Raw genomic sequence first — 19394 nt, 5'->3', positions numbered from 1 at the left:
GTTTTGTGACACTATTTAATTGTGAGAATGTATGAAAATAATATATGACCATTTTCATAAGAAATTCTCAATTTATTTCCATAATTTTTTTAAATAACTAATATTTATTTTTGTATTTAGACATTTTATAAAATTTATCTATATGAAATATTTTGTTCAACTATAATTTAATATTTTATAAAAAAAAATCAATTTATACTAGACAAATCATTCATCCCTAAGTTCTTCCTTAATCTGCAAAAAGAATAAAGCTTCAATTGGTTAGAAAGTATATTAACAGTTACTCTGTGCTACAATGTCGAAGCTCAATTACTTCATCTTTTTTGAGGTATCTAAGAAAGAGAAATATAAAATCAATATATTTGGGTGCAAGTGTGAGTGGTTAAAGTCCCACATTGCCTATGAATGAGTCTAATGTTGGATTTATAAGAGAAAGAACCCATTTACCTAATACCTTAAGGTTTTGGGTTGATATGTGGTGTCTTATTCTCTTGTAGTCCTGGAGCATTGGTCTCATGGATCCAGTGTTGGATCCTGTTATAGGATGTGGAGACTCACACTTGTGATGGAGAATGTTGGGTGCAAATGTGATTGGATAAAGTCCCACATTGCCTATGAAAGAGTGGAATGTTGGATTTATAAGAGAGATGACCCATTTATCTAACACTTTAAGATTTTGGGTTGATATGTGGTGTCTTCTTCTCTTGTGGTCCTGGAGCATTGGTCCCATTGGTGCTCCCGACTCTCCCGTACTCCTTAACAGTGAAGCATAAGAGAAAAAAGAAAGTCAAATACAAGCTTAAAGTGCTTTTGACTGATGCATCTTATAACGAAGAACTTAAATTCTTTATATAACCTCATACTCTCTCTTCCCTTCACAAAATTAAGCGATGTGGGACTTCTTCAACATATATATTTTCAACCAAACCCAACAATCTCCACCTTGATTGAAAATAATACGTAAGCTTTCATTATCGTCACCCGACAATCATACTCCACCGTAAAGAGTATCAACATGTATATTTTCAACCAATCTCAACATAATATGGTACTTTGATAGCTTAGTAGAGGAACTATTATCACAAAGAAGAGGAACTATTATCACAAAGAATGATTTGACCCTTATTCATATTTACCCTTAAATGACTTAGAGCATTTCTCAACCAAACTCCTTGAGAGGTACAAAATGCAGCAACTACAAATTTCACCTCTACGGTGGACAAAGTGACTATGGGATGTTTCTTTGAGGACCATGTGATTGTACTAGATTCGAGCTTGAAGACATGCCATGTTGTGCTCTCTCTATCATCACTATCACTAGTATAATTTGAGTCAGTCTAGCCTTGAATTTGCAAATCACCTACATCTTCACTCTCATACAAAATTTCAAGGCTCAAGGTGCCTTTTAAGTATCTTAAGATCCTTTTAATGAGTGAAACATGTATCCTAGTGGAACTTTCCATGTACCTAGCCCCAAGATTTTAGAGATACAAGATCGAGTCTTGTATATTTGTAGCTCATATATACTTCAAACAACCAACCATTTGGTTGTAAGAGGTAGCATACGAAGCTTTCCTATTTTCATCTTTCATTAGTTTTCATCCAGGTACAATTGGACTGCAGAACCTGTTGCACCCTTCCATTCCAAATCTGCAGGATGGGTAGTGATCTCCCAAGTGCCATTTATTTCTATGAATTATATATCAAGATTCATTGTTTTTGTCCAAATTTTTTACTAGATAGCCTCTTCATAAGTGCTAGGATATTCATTTATACTGAAGATGACAAGATTATATAATTGATCTTCTTTCTGAGTCTCTATATCGATAACATAGTCATTAAGATAAATTGGAGGTTTTCTAACCCTTTGAGGTAACTAATTAGAATCATCGCCATTACCAGAATCACTTTGATTACTTGCTTCTCTTAGACTTTCTTCACTTGGATTATTTTTCACTAAATCATTATTTTGGATCATACTAGACATCTTTAGGGGACATTATTATTTTCCTCATAAATATTGCTATAAAGTTTTTTCGATCTAGTTTGTTTCTTCTTGTTCCAGTTCCAACCTTTTGATTAATTAAATATAACATCTCTGCTGATAATAACTTTTCTTTCAGCAAAATCATACAATTTATGTCTTGGAATCTTTGCCAACCTCAAGATTGATACATTTAATACTTTTGCCATCAAATTTTTGATTCATGCTAACGGGTGCCTCAGTGACACTCTTTAAGGATACCAAATAAAGAAAATATTATTTATAAGAGTTAATTATTTTAATTTTTAATGCATTAAATACGCGTATTATCAAAATACTTTACCACTTTAAACATTTTTAAAGAGTGCCCCTAGGACACACGTTAGCATTTTTCAATTTTTTTTCTATAGGTATTAGAAAAATGCATGATTTAGACTTCCAAAAACTCTAAGGTGATGAATTAATGATTTTGATCCACTCCAGCTTCTTTCGGAGTCAACTTTTTCACTAGAAGAATATAATTTCTATTTTGGCATAAGTGGCCCATTTCTTTCTATTATCCAGCAATATTTGGGTACATTTCTACTGTAATAAACTCTAACCATGTTCATAAATGTTCTATTTTTCACGTAATTAATATTAATTTGACAAAATATAAAATATAAGAAAAGTGAATATTAGTGCATCCATAATGAAGACATTGATATATTTAAATATTACAAAATTATTATTTTTTGTGAATATGCATACAACAAATAATAGATTTTTAAATTAGTTTGCAACAATTTTTTATTATATTGTACTTTAATCAATTATAAAAGACAAAACTATGGACCTTCTAAGTTTAATTGAACCAGTCTTGTAATTTTTTTAATTTGTCTTTTATGTTACATTTTATTTGGGTTGTTAGTTGATAAACTATGATATTCTTGTAATCTTGTATCGTATATTATATTTCGCAAATGGTGTGAATCACAACTTTTTTGACACAAAACTCAAATAATTTCATTACGTAATTGTTGTTCAGTACAAAGAGGAATTGAATGGAAAATCCTATGTCTAGATAAAAAATTAGCCACCATAACTAATGAGCAATTGAATTCGCTTGGCGCTTTGCAAATTTAACCTCAAAGTCGGGATGTAAATCTAATAGATGTTTAATAATAGAAATAAACACACAAAACTCAGAATTACCTACGCAATTAGAACTAATAGCTTGAACCACCATTTGAGAATCACTTTCAAAGGTAATGCGTTCCATTTGCATCTTAATAGCTCATTGAACGACTTCCTTAAGTGCCAAGGCTTTTGCTTCCACAACCGTGTAGCTACCAACATCCCACGAACTACCTGCCAATACAAAACCATCAGTACAGTCTATGTAGCACCACCCTCTGTTAGTTGTAAAGATTATATGGTTCTGTAAAGGAACAACTACCACTACTGAACCAAATGTTATTAACTACGTTATAACATCCATGACTGAACAAACAACACAATGCAGAAGATAAATAACACCGTTAATTGTTAACCCAGTTCGGTCTAACTACCTACTCTGGGGGCTACCAAGCCAGGAAGAAGATTTCACTATCAGTAGTACTATTTTATGTAAACAACCTCGGGTTTACAGATAAACAACCTCTGGTTTACCTAGTCACTACCCAATGCAACCTTTATCTCAGACATCCATCCAAGACAAGAGAACATCTGCTCACTCCCTAGTGATACCTAACTGTTACAACCCTGCAACAACTATTTACACAATTAACAATGAACAATAACTTGATCTTGCTTCACAGCTTCATTCAAGAATACAATACTCAACTCTTACCTACAGGTTTCGAGTGAGGACAATCACTTCTGTTACCTACAGGTTTCGAGAAGGACATGGCAGCCATCCCACAACCTGGGTGGTCTACCTATAGAAACCCTAATGACTACATCGTTTCTAAACAAGGTTTTCTATATAAAACTAGGTTACAAAGGTTTCTATTTATAACCTGATCCCAATTGTACTTGGGCTTACAAATCACAACACTCATTGCTGTTACAAATCTGCAGAAATCTTCTGCTACAATCAAGGTCTTTTTAATCATGAGTTTTCTAATTTATCTCCTAAATTAGAAACTGTTGAATCTTCAATCTTCTGATCTGATTCTACCTGAATCTTCAATCTTCTGATCTGATTCTTCACATATTCTTTAAACCTTTAAATTTGCGCCACATAAAATTACAAAATATTCTACGAATATCCTGTATCTGTTGAGTACCAAACTGAATCTTCCTTCCAGTTCGGCAGGCGCGATGTCATGAGTTGATGTCATGACATTTCATATAACATCTTGCTTGTACCTGTTTTGTTCTTTTTATAATTGCAAGATTCACAATACATTATGTTTTGCTGATTATTATGTTTTAGCCAAACATGGATGCCAATCAGCCAATAAAAGCACTAACAAACTCCCTCTTTGGCATATTTTGGCTAAAATTAATTATTCATTAAAAACGCAGCAAAACACAAATGCTCTTCAACTTTCGAGACAACAGGGAAGAACCGAATTTTACATTCTCAGAATTAGGCTTTAATACCTTCTGTTCTTCAGGACTTGAACCACATCATAACATCTTTAGTCTGCTACAAATTCTTGTTTCTTTTTACAGTAGCAAAATCATCAGAAGATGATATTCTCTCCCCCTTTTTAGACACAATGTGACAAAGACTTGATCGATGTCATAATATGTAGTGGAACACCTTCATGCAACACTGATGTTCACGAGGAAGATGATGTGAGAAGACCTTTGTCTTGGAGGACCAATGGTGGCATAAGAGACCCCTTCCTCAGTCTTGAACCAGAAACCAAATCCTAGCTTAGACCTAGAGAGGGGAATTGAGTTAAAACTGTCCACCAGTCCTAGTAACTCAGAACAAAAATCACAATTGTGTTCATAACTCAGATTACAAATCACAACGAAAAAGATTCATATACTGAAGGTTGTATATGATGGAACACCTTTGTTGTTATTGCAGAAAAACCCATGGGAGAGACCATCAACATCCCCAGCCCGTGTTTTTCTTTTTCTGAAGTGGTTTTGGTAAAGCAACCCATCACAATACCAAACCCAGACACGACTCATAAGAACACACACGAACGACATCTTGAGAGAGTTTGATTTCTGTAATCCATGGAGATGCTATTATATAGCCATTGGAGATTATAGGAAATAACGATGGTCTTTGGTCTTGTTCAATGGTCAAATGATTAATTAGGAAACAATTCCAAAAGCAATTACTCTTTTCAAAGCAGCTTTTGACTGTTTTTCTAATAGGAGTTATCTTGAAATACCAGTGCATGCATATTCATTGATTGTACTTTACACCGACCACTGATGTGTAAGATATCATAACATTGTGTCTGACATTTGTACTACCAGTATTCTCCACAAGGTTCATCTCTTTCTTTAATAGACCCTTGTCTACTAACTTATCTCTTTCAGAAATGATCAACTGATGACCTCTTGACACTAGAAGCACACACAGAGTGGTTGCCACAATCTCAACATAAAGAACTGCCACTTCTTGAACTTTGTTGAGCATAACCTTACCATGTTTGAATTAGATCATGGTCTACCTAAGAAAATTTAAAATCCTTCTTGATATGGTGTTTCTCAATCTCACACATTGATTAACATGCTCCTTGAACCGGAAGGATTCTCCTTTAACCTTAGCTGTGTTGATCAGATCATAGAACTTTTGTCTTCATAGTCATTTTCACTAAGTGAAGTCTTCATCATGAAAGTAATTATGTATTGCCAGAAAAATTACTTACATCCAGATCAGAACCTGCCCATTCTAATCCACATTATGCCTGAACTGCCACTTTAGACAATAATGTTGCTTTTTCAAACTTCTAATGCATATTCCTAGTCCTTCTTCCAAGATAAATGCACTTTGTGATGTTGACAACTTGACATCACTCAAGACATAAGTTCGTCTGAACTCAAACAAACTCTGACTATCCATAGAGATAACACTTCTCTATAGAGGACTTGGAACACAAGAAACAATTTGTTTTCACGACACGAAACAAGACTCTTATTCTTTACCAAACATCTGTAAAGAGTGACCTCAGACTTAACAATGTCTGAACATTACCCTTAAACCCTATGATTGTCACAACCTGGCAACCATAACCTAGACGTTAGACATTTCTCATATCCGAAAGAAGAACATGAGGGACTCAAACAAAACGAAAAGACTCTATAAGCCTGAGCAATTTGAACAACATACCTGGACTTTAACTTAAAGTCTCAACCAAGAGATGTTATTTGAGGACGAACTACACCACGTGGACTTGTGCATAGGTTGGATCATGCACTATATCAGAACAAGTGATACACACCATCAATCCATGTCTTTATATGGTAATGCAAAGAATATTCTTTGCTGGTCTTTGAGAATAAACGTGATTTGAGTTATGTTCTGACGTTTTGTGTGACTTTGTTCTCCTAGCTTCAAGATTTAGTCTTTGAAAGACTTTGCATTTGGATAGAAGCAAAACAACATTGTCTTTGCTGATCTTCATACTCTTTTACTCCCCCTGAGATATACTACTCCGGCCTGATTTATAAGCAAAAATGCTCTTTTTATGATCATTGAATAATAAATGTATCTAGTCTACATAAAAGATAAGATACATTCATTGTTCAATGAACCTAAAAAGAGAATCTTTGGTTATAAATAAGGCCGGAGGAAGTACATCTTTAGGACATCTTTGATGTTCGTCCTTGAAGTTCCCTTCATTTGGAATTTGCCACAGTTTCCAAGTTTAGAAACGTCAGTTTACTTGCTACACAAAATCCAGATTGCCATACTCTGCAAATTGAAGTAGAAGAAAATATGATTGTATAATCATAAATTAATCTTCAACATACACGTCTGAGTTATTTCATACAGACATTGTAAATATCCAGCTCCCATCAAGGTATTTAACAGAATCAGTATGCTACACCAGATACTCTTGCCTTATTCCTTAATGTGTGAAGATAATTGAGAACACATAGCTAGAAGAACTTCTTCTCAGTCCAGCATCCATGTTCTAAACCCAATAAGTACTAAGTCTCCCGTCAAAGTACTTACCAACTTTTCAGTTAGAATTTGCTACTCACACTAGGTCATTCTGACTGATTACCTCCTCACATTTGTACTTTCTTTTCTTGGAAAATATGCTACAAAGAAATTGAAGATCTTGAGATGATGTTGTGACATCAGATATGACATCATCCTTCATGGTTCTTGGTTAACATCTTTAATGTCAAATTGACAACCCTCGGGGTGAGAACAGAATAATCCAATTATCAGCAATATCCAGACATATCAAGGAATATAATAACCAGCATCTCACTAAGCTTTTCTTCAGACTTTCATTCTGATTTTGAGATGATGGATGCCTTAGTCTGTACCTATAGAGGAGATTCCCTCATTTAGGTTTCTGGATTAGACTTAGTTATAGCATGACACTGAATTAGTCAAATTCATCTAACTTCCTTGATTCCAAACAACACTACCCTTTTTGGATAACAACTAGGGCAGTACACATTCTTGACCATATTTCACTGTGATTGAGACACAGTATTCAGCTCCAACAACTGCTTTATGGTTATGAATGAAAATACATATATCTGATTTCATTGATCAGAGGAAAATGCCAAATATAGGCTCTTCTTAAGTAGGTCATAAAGGATCAGAAAGGAATACCTTCATGAGTTTTCTTGTGGTACTGAGCACATGTTAATCGTGTCTTGATTAACTTATAGCCAGATGTCTCCTCTTCCAGACCAGGAGTAGGTTCTAAACCAATATTCTCACACTACATTAGTTTAGCGCCAAAACATCTGTTCTTCAGCTGGTAGCTGCATACCAGTACTAATGTCCCAACATCTGGTAGGACATCTATTCCTCTTTCTAGGAACACACCATCCTTAAAGTTTTCAAGGTACACACTTGCAGATGACTATGAATATTATTGATCAGTTGACATTCATCAGCTCTAATAAACCATGTCATTATGAGTGGACTTGAGAGATTACTCAAGTATCTTTGACACTTTAATTAGCTGACAATATCTGCCATACATTCTGTTGAATATAAATAACCCTAGGGTTTCACAGAGACTATGCAGCGGAAAATAGTCATACCTCAACAGAATTCACACAATGCTTACTTCAAGTGTTAGTTGTAAGCATGACAGCTACAGATTGATTGCTGCTCAATCTTGCACAATTCTTGCTTCTGCACCAAGCAATAGACTAGATCTAACCAAAATCCTGACCAGATAAACTCACATAAATACAGAGGTTACCTTATCAATATCTTCATTCCCGCATGAAGGTTTTGATGTGATTCTTCTCTGTCCATAGATACCGGTCGGATTAGTTCTGAAATTCAAATTCTTCACTCCCGCATGAAGTCTTTGGATTTAGCACTCCTTGTTCCAGCATCACAGCTCTAGGTCAGGTTGGTCTAATCCTCAACATATAGGTCCATCCTCCACTTCAAGGGACCGTACAATATGAACATTCCTTGCTCAAACAATCTTCTACCTTTACCACAACCAGAATTTATCCCTCATGGATCTCATCCAGAAACAGACAGGATGCTTGCTCTGATACCAATTGAAATTCTGGTATGACAGACTCGGATGTCACTCACGATGTCAAGACATCTGACCTGTTATTAATGTAGTAGAGGCAGAATAGAGAGATCCCCCAATTTTTAATTACCCCTAAACAGGAGTTAATGAGACCTGAGATCACATATGTTCAGTAAACATAACCAGATTGTAAAGATTATATGGTTCTGTAAAGGAACGACTAACACTTCTGAACCAGATGTTATAACATCCATGACTGAACAAACAACACAATGCAGAAGATAAATAACACAGTTAATTGTTAACCCAGTTGGGTCTAACTACCTACTCTGGGGGCTACCAAGCCAGGAAGAAGATTTCACTATCAGTAGTGCTATTTTATGTAAACAACCTCAGGTTTACAGATAAACAACCTCTGGTTTACCTAGTCACTACCCAATGCAACCTTTATCTCAGACATCCATCCAAGACAAGAGAACCTCTGCTCACTCCCTAGTGATACCTAACTGTTACAACCCTGCAACAGCTATTTACACAATTAATAATGAACAATAACTCGATCTTGCTTCACAGCTTCAATCAAGAATACAATACTCAACTCTTACCTACAGGTTCCGAGTGAGGACAATCACTTCTCTTACCTATAGGTTTCGAGAAGGACATGGCAGCCATCCCACAACCTGGGTGGTCTACCTATAGAAACCCTAATGACTACATCGTTTCTAAACAAGGTTTTCTATATAAAACTAGGTTCCAAAGGTTTCTATTTATAACCTGATCCCAATTGGACTTGGGCTTACAAATCGCAGCACTCCTTGCTGTTACAAATCTGCAAAAATCTTCTGCTACAATCAATGTCTTTTTAATCATGAGTTTCCTAATTTATCTCCTAAATTAGAAACTGTTGAATTTTCAATCTTCTGATCTGATTCTTCCTAAATATTCAATCTTCTGATCTGATTCTTCAAATATTTTTTAGACCTTTAAATTTGCGCCACATAGGATTACAAAATATTCTACAAATATCCTGTATCTGTTGAGTACCAAACTGAATCTTCCTTCCAGTTCTGCAGGCGCGATGTCATGAGTTGATGTCATGAAATTCCATACAATATCTTGCTTGTACCTGTTTTGTTCTTTTTATAATTGCAAGATTCACAATACATTATGTTTTGCTGCTTATTATGTTTTAGCCAAACATGGATGCCAATCAGCCAATAAAAGCACTAACACGGTCGTTAGTAGTACTCATATCTTGATAGTTTTGAACGAAGAACTAGTCCTTCCAGACATGATAATCCTGCATCCTCAACTGATTCACATCCTTTTTCTTGTTATTCCAAATCCAATTACTCCTATTATTCTACAACACCCATAACATAACAACCACTCTACATGCAACCCTCTTTTCCTCCTTACTGTAAATATCTCGAAGCACCATCCTAACATCATTCAAATGTTCAATCCGAGGGATAATAACATCACCTAAACCTGTAAAACCCTTCTATCTCACAAAGAATATTCGCAATATAATGCAAATTAACATCAAATAAAGTCACCAACAAGGGTATCACATTGTCATAAAAGCTTCACAAACAATAGTCATGCTCCGTAACACAGGTTCTCAAAATTCATTTAATAAATATATCTCATTCATCATCATAAATCAAAGCATGTTATTTCGCAGCGGAATCCATAATCTAAAACATATTTAAAATAAACTCCATAAACACCAACTGAACATCATGGTTCACGAGTTACAACTCAAAGCATCAACATCAAAATGCAATTCTAACTCAAATAATCAAAGTGAACATAATAGTTCTAAAACATAACGACCCCAGTCCCAATGTTACGTATCAGAGCAAGACTCCCTTTAATCTAAACAACGGTAAAAGGGACTCCACGAAGCTATCCTTTAACTTCAGCGGACTACTCCTGATTACCTACACGTTACCCACGTGGAGGCAATATCAAACAAAAATGGTGAGTATTTCATAATCATTATGTAAGACATAAGGAATAGATATAGTAGTGATTTACAATTAACCAACAATCACACATATACCGGTACAACATATCCTCATGCTTCATTTATTTACTCACACCTGCACATAATCATATATTCACAATATCATCTCATGATTCAATCGCAATTATCACGTAAGTTATTCACACCATAATTAATCAAACATCATCATTTCACAACATATCATAACAATGCAATGCAACAACGATGGACTTATGCATGTGGTACAAATTCATAACTGATGACTTAGTCATCATTCTCCAAAGATCCCCACCATAGGATCGATTCCCGCTTGGAACCAGGGCACATCAACAAATTGCACTTAATCCGCACAATGGGATTAAGGGCCGTCACTGGATTAATGGTCCTACAACATCACTGGACTATTGTCCTACAATTGTGTTATGAATGCATGATGCTCAACGTCACAAAATCAACGACCCGACTAGTTAAAATGGCATCATCATTCATGTATTCATCAAATTCATGTCATCGTTCAAGCATACAACATCACAAGCATCTTGTTCAACACAACACACAAACACCAATTAATCATGTTAACAATCAACACAACAATACTCACCAAAGTCAAGTATAGAAACCCAAGAATTCACAAAACCAAGTCACATACAAAATGCCTTCTAAACTTACCCAAACGTGCACAATAAATTCTAGAAAAATATGAGAAATTATAATAAAATTTAAGCTTCCATATTTTGAAATCATTTTTCAAAAATATTGATTTTTAATTTCAGGGACCCACGCTAAGCATGTCTGTACCGCGCTAAGCAGACTCTCTATTGTAAATTGATTCTTTTTATTTTTAAGAGCGCGCAGAGCGGGCTTTGCGATTCTACAAAAAATTCCTGCGCGACCTGCATCATACCAGACCCGGACTTTTATCCAAAAACTAATTTTAATCCTTATTTTCTTGCGAGTTAAGGTCTATTAACCTAGTTCTAACATGGATTAATCATTCTAATCACAAAAACACACATGTTCATCATTCTTCCTTAAACCCTAGACCTTCAAATCCTCAACAATGGTGGATTCGAACCTAAATCATGTTATTAATCACCAATACAACAATAAACAATATCATACATCATATTAATCATGCAATCCAAACAATTCATCATGGTATTTCATCAATATTATCAAATTCATCATAAAATACCCGAACCCAAACCAACATACAATTATCAATCCCTTAAGGCAAACATAATAATTAGGATAACCCCCCTTATCTTAGATTATTATCTTGATTGATTCTCTTCCCGAATTCTACGGTTGTTCTTCTTCTCCTCTCTTGTCCTAGCTCTCTCTTCTTTTTTCGTTTTCTCTAAAATTCTACGACTAATGAAATTCTCTCACTTTTTCTCTTTTTACCTATTTAGCCTTAGGACCCGTATTAGTGATATATCTAATATGCCCTTACTAACTCTTCCTCATTATCTCTTATTTTATTTTATTTAAATAATAACATTGCTAATTAGAGTATTTTTATATTATTATTTTAACTAACATCTTAATTCAACTACCCCATAAGCATCATACAAACATCACATGTCACATAATACCATCTATAAATCATCGTGATTCATATAATCACATCAAAAGATCAAATAATCAATTATATAATTAAATCAAAATACCAGAGTGTTACAAAACTCGCCACATTCCAACAATGTAACGTTAGGGCACAACCAAAAAACACATGTCACTCATCCTCCACACCTCCCTCACATAATTGACAAATAGTGAGACATGAGACATAATGTTGTCTCGATCTACTTCTAGTAGGAAGGCAACCCCGACAAATCCGCCAAAGTAAGTGCTTAGTTCTTGGCGGCGCTCTAATCTTCCATAGATAGTAGCCAATCACCTTCTACACCTCGACCCCTATGATTACGATGCCCTGCATCCAAAGTTTATAGTCTATTTTAACACCATACAGACAATTATGTTCCTCTTTTGAAACCAAACAATCCTCCGTAATCTCCTCCAACAGGGGTACCTATATATTATCATTACCAACCTTAATAGAAAACAATTGGTCAGTTTTTATTTTAAAAGTAGAAATAAATGTTACTCATTTTAAATTTGTAAATTTAATTTAATGTTGTAAATTAAAAAAAAGGTATTAAGAAAAAAAGAAAATGACAAAATTTGTGTAAGTTTTTTAAAATATTAAGATTTTTTTTTCATAAAATATTAAATAAACTTACATGTAAATTTAATTTAGCATAAAAGTCTGATTTAAATAATAAACTTAGAATAAGGGGATTTTCAAATTTCGGTTTTTAGTTTTGAAAATCAATTAAAAAATTAAAATTTGTTTGACAAAAATAAAGGGTTAATTTTAAAAAAATAATAATAATTTCAAAACACTTTTTTTACTAAGACTCAAAACAAAAAAGTAGATTTATAATTTTAGTTTCTATTTTATTGCTACAAATTCAATGGTCACCAATCACTAATACAACCACCATCGAATACTAACAAGAAACACAATCGATCACCATTATGATTACCTATGATAATCACTTTATTCACCAATGATCTTCAATTTAATCACTATTTATTACTATTGTGATCACCATTCTTACCACCACATCCGGTAATCACTCAATCCACGTTGGCTACCACTAGCCACCAATGGCCATCACTCTAACCATCGCCCCTCAGTTTATTACCAACTACCACTATAACTACTACTCTAAACCACCATTATGACCATCACCGACTATTATTCGAACTACCACTTTGACTACCACTAACCACATCCAACAACCATTTTATTCACCTATATATGATCTTTAATATGATAACCACTAGTTATCATTATGATCACCATCCTTACTTTTTTACCAGTAATAGCCAATACTTAGACAATTACATATTACTACACACTCATCTCTAATCACCACTTTGACCACTATCAACGACTATCGAGTAAGGATCCATTCCATTTCCTAAAAAGAAATGGAGGGTCTATTACTATAGTTTTATGTGCATAAAGTTAAATAAATAATAAATATGTGTCACACGTCTTAGAAATACGTGTAATATATACACAAAACTATAATAATGGAAAAGAAATGGAGTATAGGAAATGGAGTGAATCATTACTCACGACTATCTTTCTAAAAACAACTCTAACCATGGTACACCATTAATCTGACCACCATTGACTACTACTTTAACCACTATTCTGACTATCATTTTGATCACCATCAATCACCACCATCAAATATCATTCTAATTATTATTGATCACTTTTACATCCGGACAACCATTCCTATTAATATAACTTCTAAGTAAATGCAATATATATTCCATTCCAAAGTTCAGCTAATTATTTGAATTAAAATCTATTTACTATAAATATTTATTTTTTATGTTTAAATTGATTTTACTTTTAAAAATTTAAACAAAGAATTGCATAGCTAATTAAACCTTTTATACAATAGATAAGGGCATTTTCTATCCATATCCTTATTATTTTAGCCATGGCCGTGAATGGGCAGCACTGTCGTAAATTCTGATTAGAGAAACTTCCATTTTGCTGAAATGGCGCTAGCAGCACTCCCTCTATTCTCTAATCCTCCATGCCATTGCTCTTCTTCTATAACAACCTTTCTTCCTTCACATTCTCGTCATCTTACAACCCAACCCTTCATCTCCCCACTCACCAAATCACAACCACCAAACAGCAACTATTTCCTTTCCCAATCTCGACTCTCCACCCACTGCCGCTGCACTTCCCACACGCCCAATCTCGATTTCCAATACGGTAAATAAATTTCTCACACGCATTTTCTCAAACACCTTATAAGCAATCTTCTTACTATTATTTTTTGTTTTATTTGCAGTCAGACTTGTCACTTTGTTTCAAGAAATCGGTATCAGCTTTGAGGAAACCAATTTGCTCTTAAGCAATGCTTCCGAACTGACCTCGATACAACTAGATTTATTGCGGGATCGCATTCTTTCTTTAAAATCTCTTGGATTAGGTCGTATGTCCATCAATCACATAGTTACAGAGCAATTGAATGTGCTAACTTCAAATGAAATTGACCCATTGCTAAGCTTTTTGAGAAATGAATTGCAAGGACAGGTTGAGGAAGCTAAGGTGAAACTTCTTTTATTGGCTAATGAGCCAAAAGAATTATCTGATTTTCCTCACAAGGTTCAATTGCTTATTGACAGTGGAATTGGGGTTGATAAGATTGCACATGTGCTTAACAAAGTGAGTTTGTCAAAGGCAATTTGTCATAGGTCAATGGAAGAAATTGAAAGAGTAATTAGTTTCTTAAAACCATTCGGTGGTGTTGATTTGATTGTGAAGAACCCTGCAATTCTCAACTATGATTTGGATAATCAGCTGAAACCGAGAATTAGGGTTCTTACTGAGTTAAGTGGCGGAGATGACGATAGTGTTGGGAAAGTGCTGAATAGGTTTCCTATTATCTTGAATTATACTGTGGAACATGTTGAGGAACATATAGAGTTCTTGAAGTCTTTTGCAGAACTTGATGATCAACAAATATTTACGATAGTGTTGGTGTTTCCAGCTATCTTCACTAATAGTAGAGAGACGAAACTGCGTCCTAGAATACAATTTCTCAAGGATTGTGGATTAGACTCGGGTGATATCTTTAAATTTTTGTTCCGAGCACCGGTGTTTTTGAGCATTTCGTTCCGCAAGAATCTTGCTTCTAAGCTTTTGTTTTTGGTCAAGATTGGGTATGAATATAGGACAAAAGAGTTGGCAATGGCGATTGCGGCTTCTACTAGAACAAGCTGTGGGAATATGCAGAAGGTGGTGAGTTTATTCTTGAATTCTGGGTTGTCGTCCGAAGAAATTTTTGCTATGAGTAAGAAGCATCCACCGATACTGTGGTATAATCACGCCTCTCTAGAGAAGAAGATAAAGTATTTGACAGAGGAGATGGATCGTGACATTAAGGAGTTGCTGGATTTTCCTGCATTTCTTGGATACAAGTTAGATGATAGAATTAAGCATAGGTATGAAATAAAGAAGGATTTATGGGAGGGACAAATATCTCTCAATCAACTTTTAACTGTTTCAAGTAAGAACTTCAAGTGATAAGCCAAAAAAGGCTTCTGTAAAATCTAAATTGGAATAAAGGTGAACAAATGAATTTGTTTTCCTTTTCCTTGTACCTTAGTTTTGCTGTCCTTATTTATTTTGTTGTATTCCTTATGACTCAGGATCAGGGCTTTCATCCCAAAATAAGTTTATGAAAAGAGTCTATTTTGTTGATAGAGGAATAAAAAAAATGAAGGGACATCAAGACACTAGTGTGTTTTAGAAGTAGCCTATTTCTAATGTAAAATTATTTATTATTCACTAACAACTGCTGCTAATATTTCCTGCTTTTCTGTGGATATACCAGCCAATCCACACATGACTTTAGAGTTACCTTTGTTCTACATGCCTACTTTCCAAATTCCATTTGAAATAGAAATAGATGCTTCCGAAATTGGGTTAGAAGCAGTCTTTGATGCAACAGGGCAGACCATTGGTGTTTTTGAGCGAAGCTTTATCTTACAGAGGCAGGCTAAAATTTGTGTATCAGCTTGAGTTGATGGTTATTGTCTTAGCGGTGCAGAAATGGCGGCACTATTTGTTGGGCAGCCGGTTCATTTTAAGAACTGGTCAACGAAGCTTGAAATACTTGTTGGAGTAGAGGCTATTAGATGGAGACCAGCAAAAATGGGTGGCTAAGTTGTTGGGGGTATGACTTTGAGAATCAATACAAGGAAGGGAAGGCGAATATAGTGTAGGATTCTCTGTCATGTGTTGTATATATGATGGTTATTTTCATGGTGAGTAATGTCAATTGGAGTATTATTATTGAGGAAACAAGTCAAGATGAACAACTGCTCAAGGTGATCCAAGAATCGTTGGTGGATCCAAAATCTCACCCTTCTTTTGAACGGTTTTTCATCCGTTCATACCATATATGCTACTGTATTGGCTTCATTTTTGGTGTTTCTATATTGGGTTTTGCTGTTATGGAATGTCTGTTGTTTTCATTGTTATTGCTTGTTAAGAAATTGGTGTTGCATTTATATTTTATGTTGTTTTCCGAAGAAGGCTTCCTTTCCTATTCAAGATTTGTGTTCCTTTAATTGTTTATTTATGATGGTTTCACAATCTCATATCAACTTTGACTTGATAGGATTTTGATAAGCATTAGATTTGAAACTGTTAATGTAATGTCGGAGAATCTTTAGTTTCCTTGCCGGTTATTATGATCGATTTCATGAGATTGCAATCACAACCCTTTCTATGGTAACTTTCTTCTTTTAGGCTATTTGTTGATGCATGCAACCTATATTACTCATAAGGTTAGCTTAACTGTTGCAGGAAAATGACAGTTCTTTTCGTAATTTCATTACAGATTCATATCTGATTCCTTTCCAGTGCTCATATTCGTAACATACTAAATATTTGATTTATGGCCAATTCTACACCTCCCTCTCATTTCCCTTAAAACTTGTTAGGAAATTTTCATTCCATTTCATTATGTTTTTTTTTAATGTAAATTTGGAAGCAAACTAGTTTTCTGCGAACTGGTATAGGCACAAGAACATAGTTTAACAAACGCCAAGAGAACCAGACAATAATCCAGGTCTTTACAGGTCGTTTTACATGAGCTACATATTGGTTGCAGCAAGAAATGGTGCAGGCTTCACATTGGTACTATTTTATGTTGCCACTACTGGATTTCCATTTAACATGCAATTGTTGTGTTAAAAAACTTAGCTTTGTAAATGTCTCTTCCGTTTTTCATAACTTGAAACATTCTTTACACGATATATTTGCAGCTGTTGCTTTTATTTTGTCATTTGTTACTGGATCTATTCTCATTCTCATGTCACATAGATGATCATATTTTCGGATAATTCCTGTTGGAAGTCAGTTCACGTTCAGTTTACCTATTAAGCTTACCTATTGAGAATGGGTTAGTGGCAAGAGGTTTACTAGATTTCCTAAGGCTAATTCAGTCTCCTGGCTAACAGTTATTACAACTTGATAAACCTGCACGGAGGTGATAATAGGTTGGGGCGAGTTAGCCTCTTGGTAAGTATAAGTCTGACATACTAAAATAAATTGAGACCTAAGCATGATTTGTAGTTTGTCGTAAGTTTATTTTTGAGAATTGCTCTCTAAATCTCATGGGGTGCTTCCTCCTACCATGGTGAAAAGTCACAACTGTCCACAGAATTCGGAGATGCATCTCCTAACACATCCTTTTTACACGTTCGCCAGCCCAAATTGGTGAGATACTTTTGTTTTGTTAAAATTTAGTTCGGAGATGCATCCTTGTATCAATATTAGGTTGTGTTCGAAGATGCATCTCCGTAACAACCTTTAATTTAAAACTCAGTGAGTTTTACGTGGATGCATCACTAGAGTATGCTATGTTAGGTCAAACTAAAAACATTTGTAAAATGTTGGAAAAACAATACAAATTAACATTTAAATAGTTAACATTACAAAGTTGTAAGTATGTTTTTCAATGGACCATGTTTAATGTCATGTCTGAAACAAGCTCTTTCTCTTCTAGAATAAGGTGACATACAATGTGATGATCGACTAGCTTGTGACACAAGACAAAATTATGTATACCAAAAACCACATTAAATTTCCATGTATAATTTGCTTTACGGTATCCATGCAATTTAAACGAACATTAACATTTTCTCGATTCGGTGTCATCATGTTTTAACTTCCTAATTGGGGGTTGGTACGTGCTACTTCTTTCGCATCTCATTCTTACAAATGTTTGTCTTCTATTTGAACCATTGTCAGACCTTCTGATTTCAACATTAAACCCCAATTTCTCAGCCTCTATGTGAACCTATTATAGCATATGTTCACGAATATCTACCTTGACAACAACCGGTCTAGCACTTGGTTTAACATCATTCTTCACTTCATTCAGTTTATCATCCTCTGGTTTAACATTCATCCTTATAGTAGCATTGAGAAATATATATGGGTGCACCATATCCAATGCTAATCATAATAGAAAAATAGATTAAAAACTTAAAGTATCAGATAACACTAGAGATGTATCTTTGAAAAAAATGAAACTTAGTCCATAAATGTATATCAGGACTCAACGTTCTTTTTTCTGCTTAAAAACCAGATTCATGCAAGAAATGATGGATAAAATGAATGAACTTTACCTCAAATTTCAACTTCTTTTGCTCCATTTGATGTGATAAAATACAAGAATAATATTTTGATGTTGAAACATTTATTGAGAATGGAAGAATTTTTTTGAAGGGTTTTGAGAGTGAAGTTGAGTTTGACCATGAGGAAGAATATGCAAGGTGATGTTTTATTCAATTTCCCGCTTGCCATTTCAGGATATGTATTTTCGAAAACATCACTGAGTTGTTAAGTAAACCAGCTTAATGAATAAAAATACCATAAATGAGTACAAAGAGGATTTACGTAGATGCATCTCTGGATTCACCATAGAAAATTTACGGAGATGCATCTTTAGATCATATTTTAACAAATGGAATGTGTGGCTAAATTATGAGGGCTCGTGTGATTTTAGGTGCGTTTGGATATGCATATATGAATATCAGTAAGAACATTTTTGGATTTTTCAGAGGTATGAGACACTCCCATGAGGTGAGATGAGTATTTTCCTTATTTTTACGCTTGAGTGTGATCTTT

The 19394-nt window shown here is 34.6% G+C and overlaps 1 protein-coding gene across 1 annotated transcript; it reads left to right on the top strand.

Annotated features, from left to right (window-relative positions):
- Positions 1 to 14165: 14165 nt before the first annotated feature.
- LOC131661245 (transcription termination factor MTERF8, chloroplastic-like) lies at positions 14166 to 15893 on the top strand. Its single transcript, XM_058930706.1, has 2 exons — positions 14166 to 14459; positions 14539 to 15893. The coding sequence occupies exons 1-2, from the start codon at positions 14237 to 14239 to the stop codon at positions 15774 to 15776; spliced, it is 1461 nt and encodes a 486-aa protein (XP_058786689.1). The 5' UTR covers positions 14166 to 14236; the 3' UTR covers positions 15777 to 15893.
- The last annotated feature ends 3501 nt before the right edge of the window (positions 15894 to 19394 follow it).

This window comes from Vicia villosa, linkage group LG3 (genome assembly GCF_029867415.1).
Source record: "Vicia villosa cultivar HV-30 ecotype Madison, WI linkage group LG3, Vvil1.0, whole genome shotgun sequence".
NCBI classification, from domain to species: Eukaryota; Viridiplantae; Streptophyta; class Magnoliopsida; order Fabales; family Fabaceae; genus Vicia; species Vicia villosa.
Note: the sequence above shows the minus strand (reverse complement) of the source record. Positions and strands in the feature narration are given on the sequence as shown.

What these genes read in the sequence shown, in the direction of transcription:
- LOC131661245 (XM_058930706.1), top strand. Translation starts at nt 14,237, where the DNA reads ATGGCGCTAGCAGCACTCCCTCTATTCTCTAATCCTCCATGCCATTGC. An exon ending in CAATCTCGATTTCCAATACG is followed by an intron (nt 14,460 to 14,538) that starts GTAAATAAATTT and finishes TTTTATTTGCAG; the next exon opens with TCAGACTTGTCACTTTGTTT.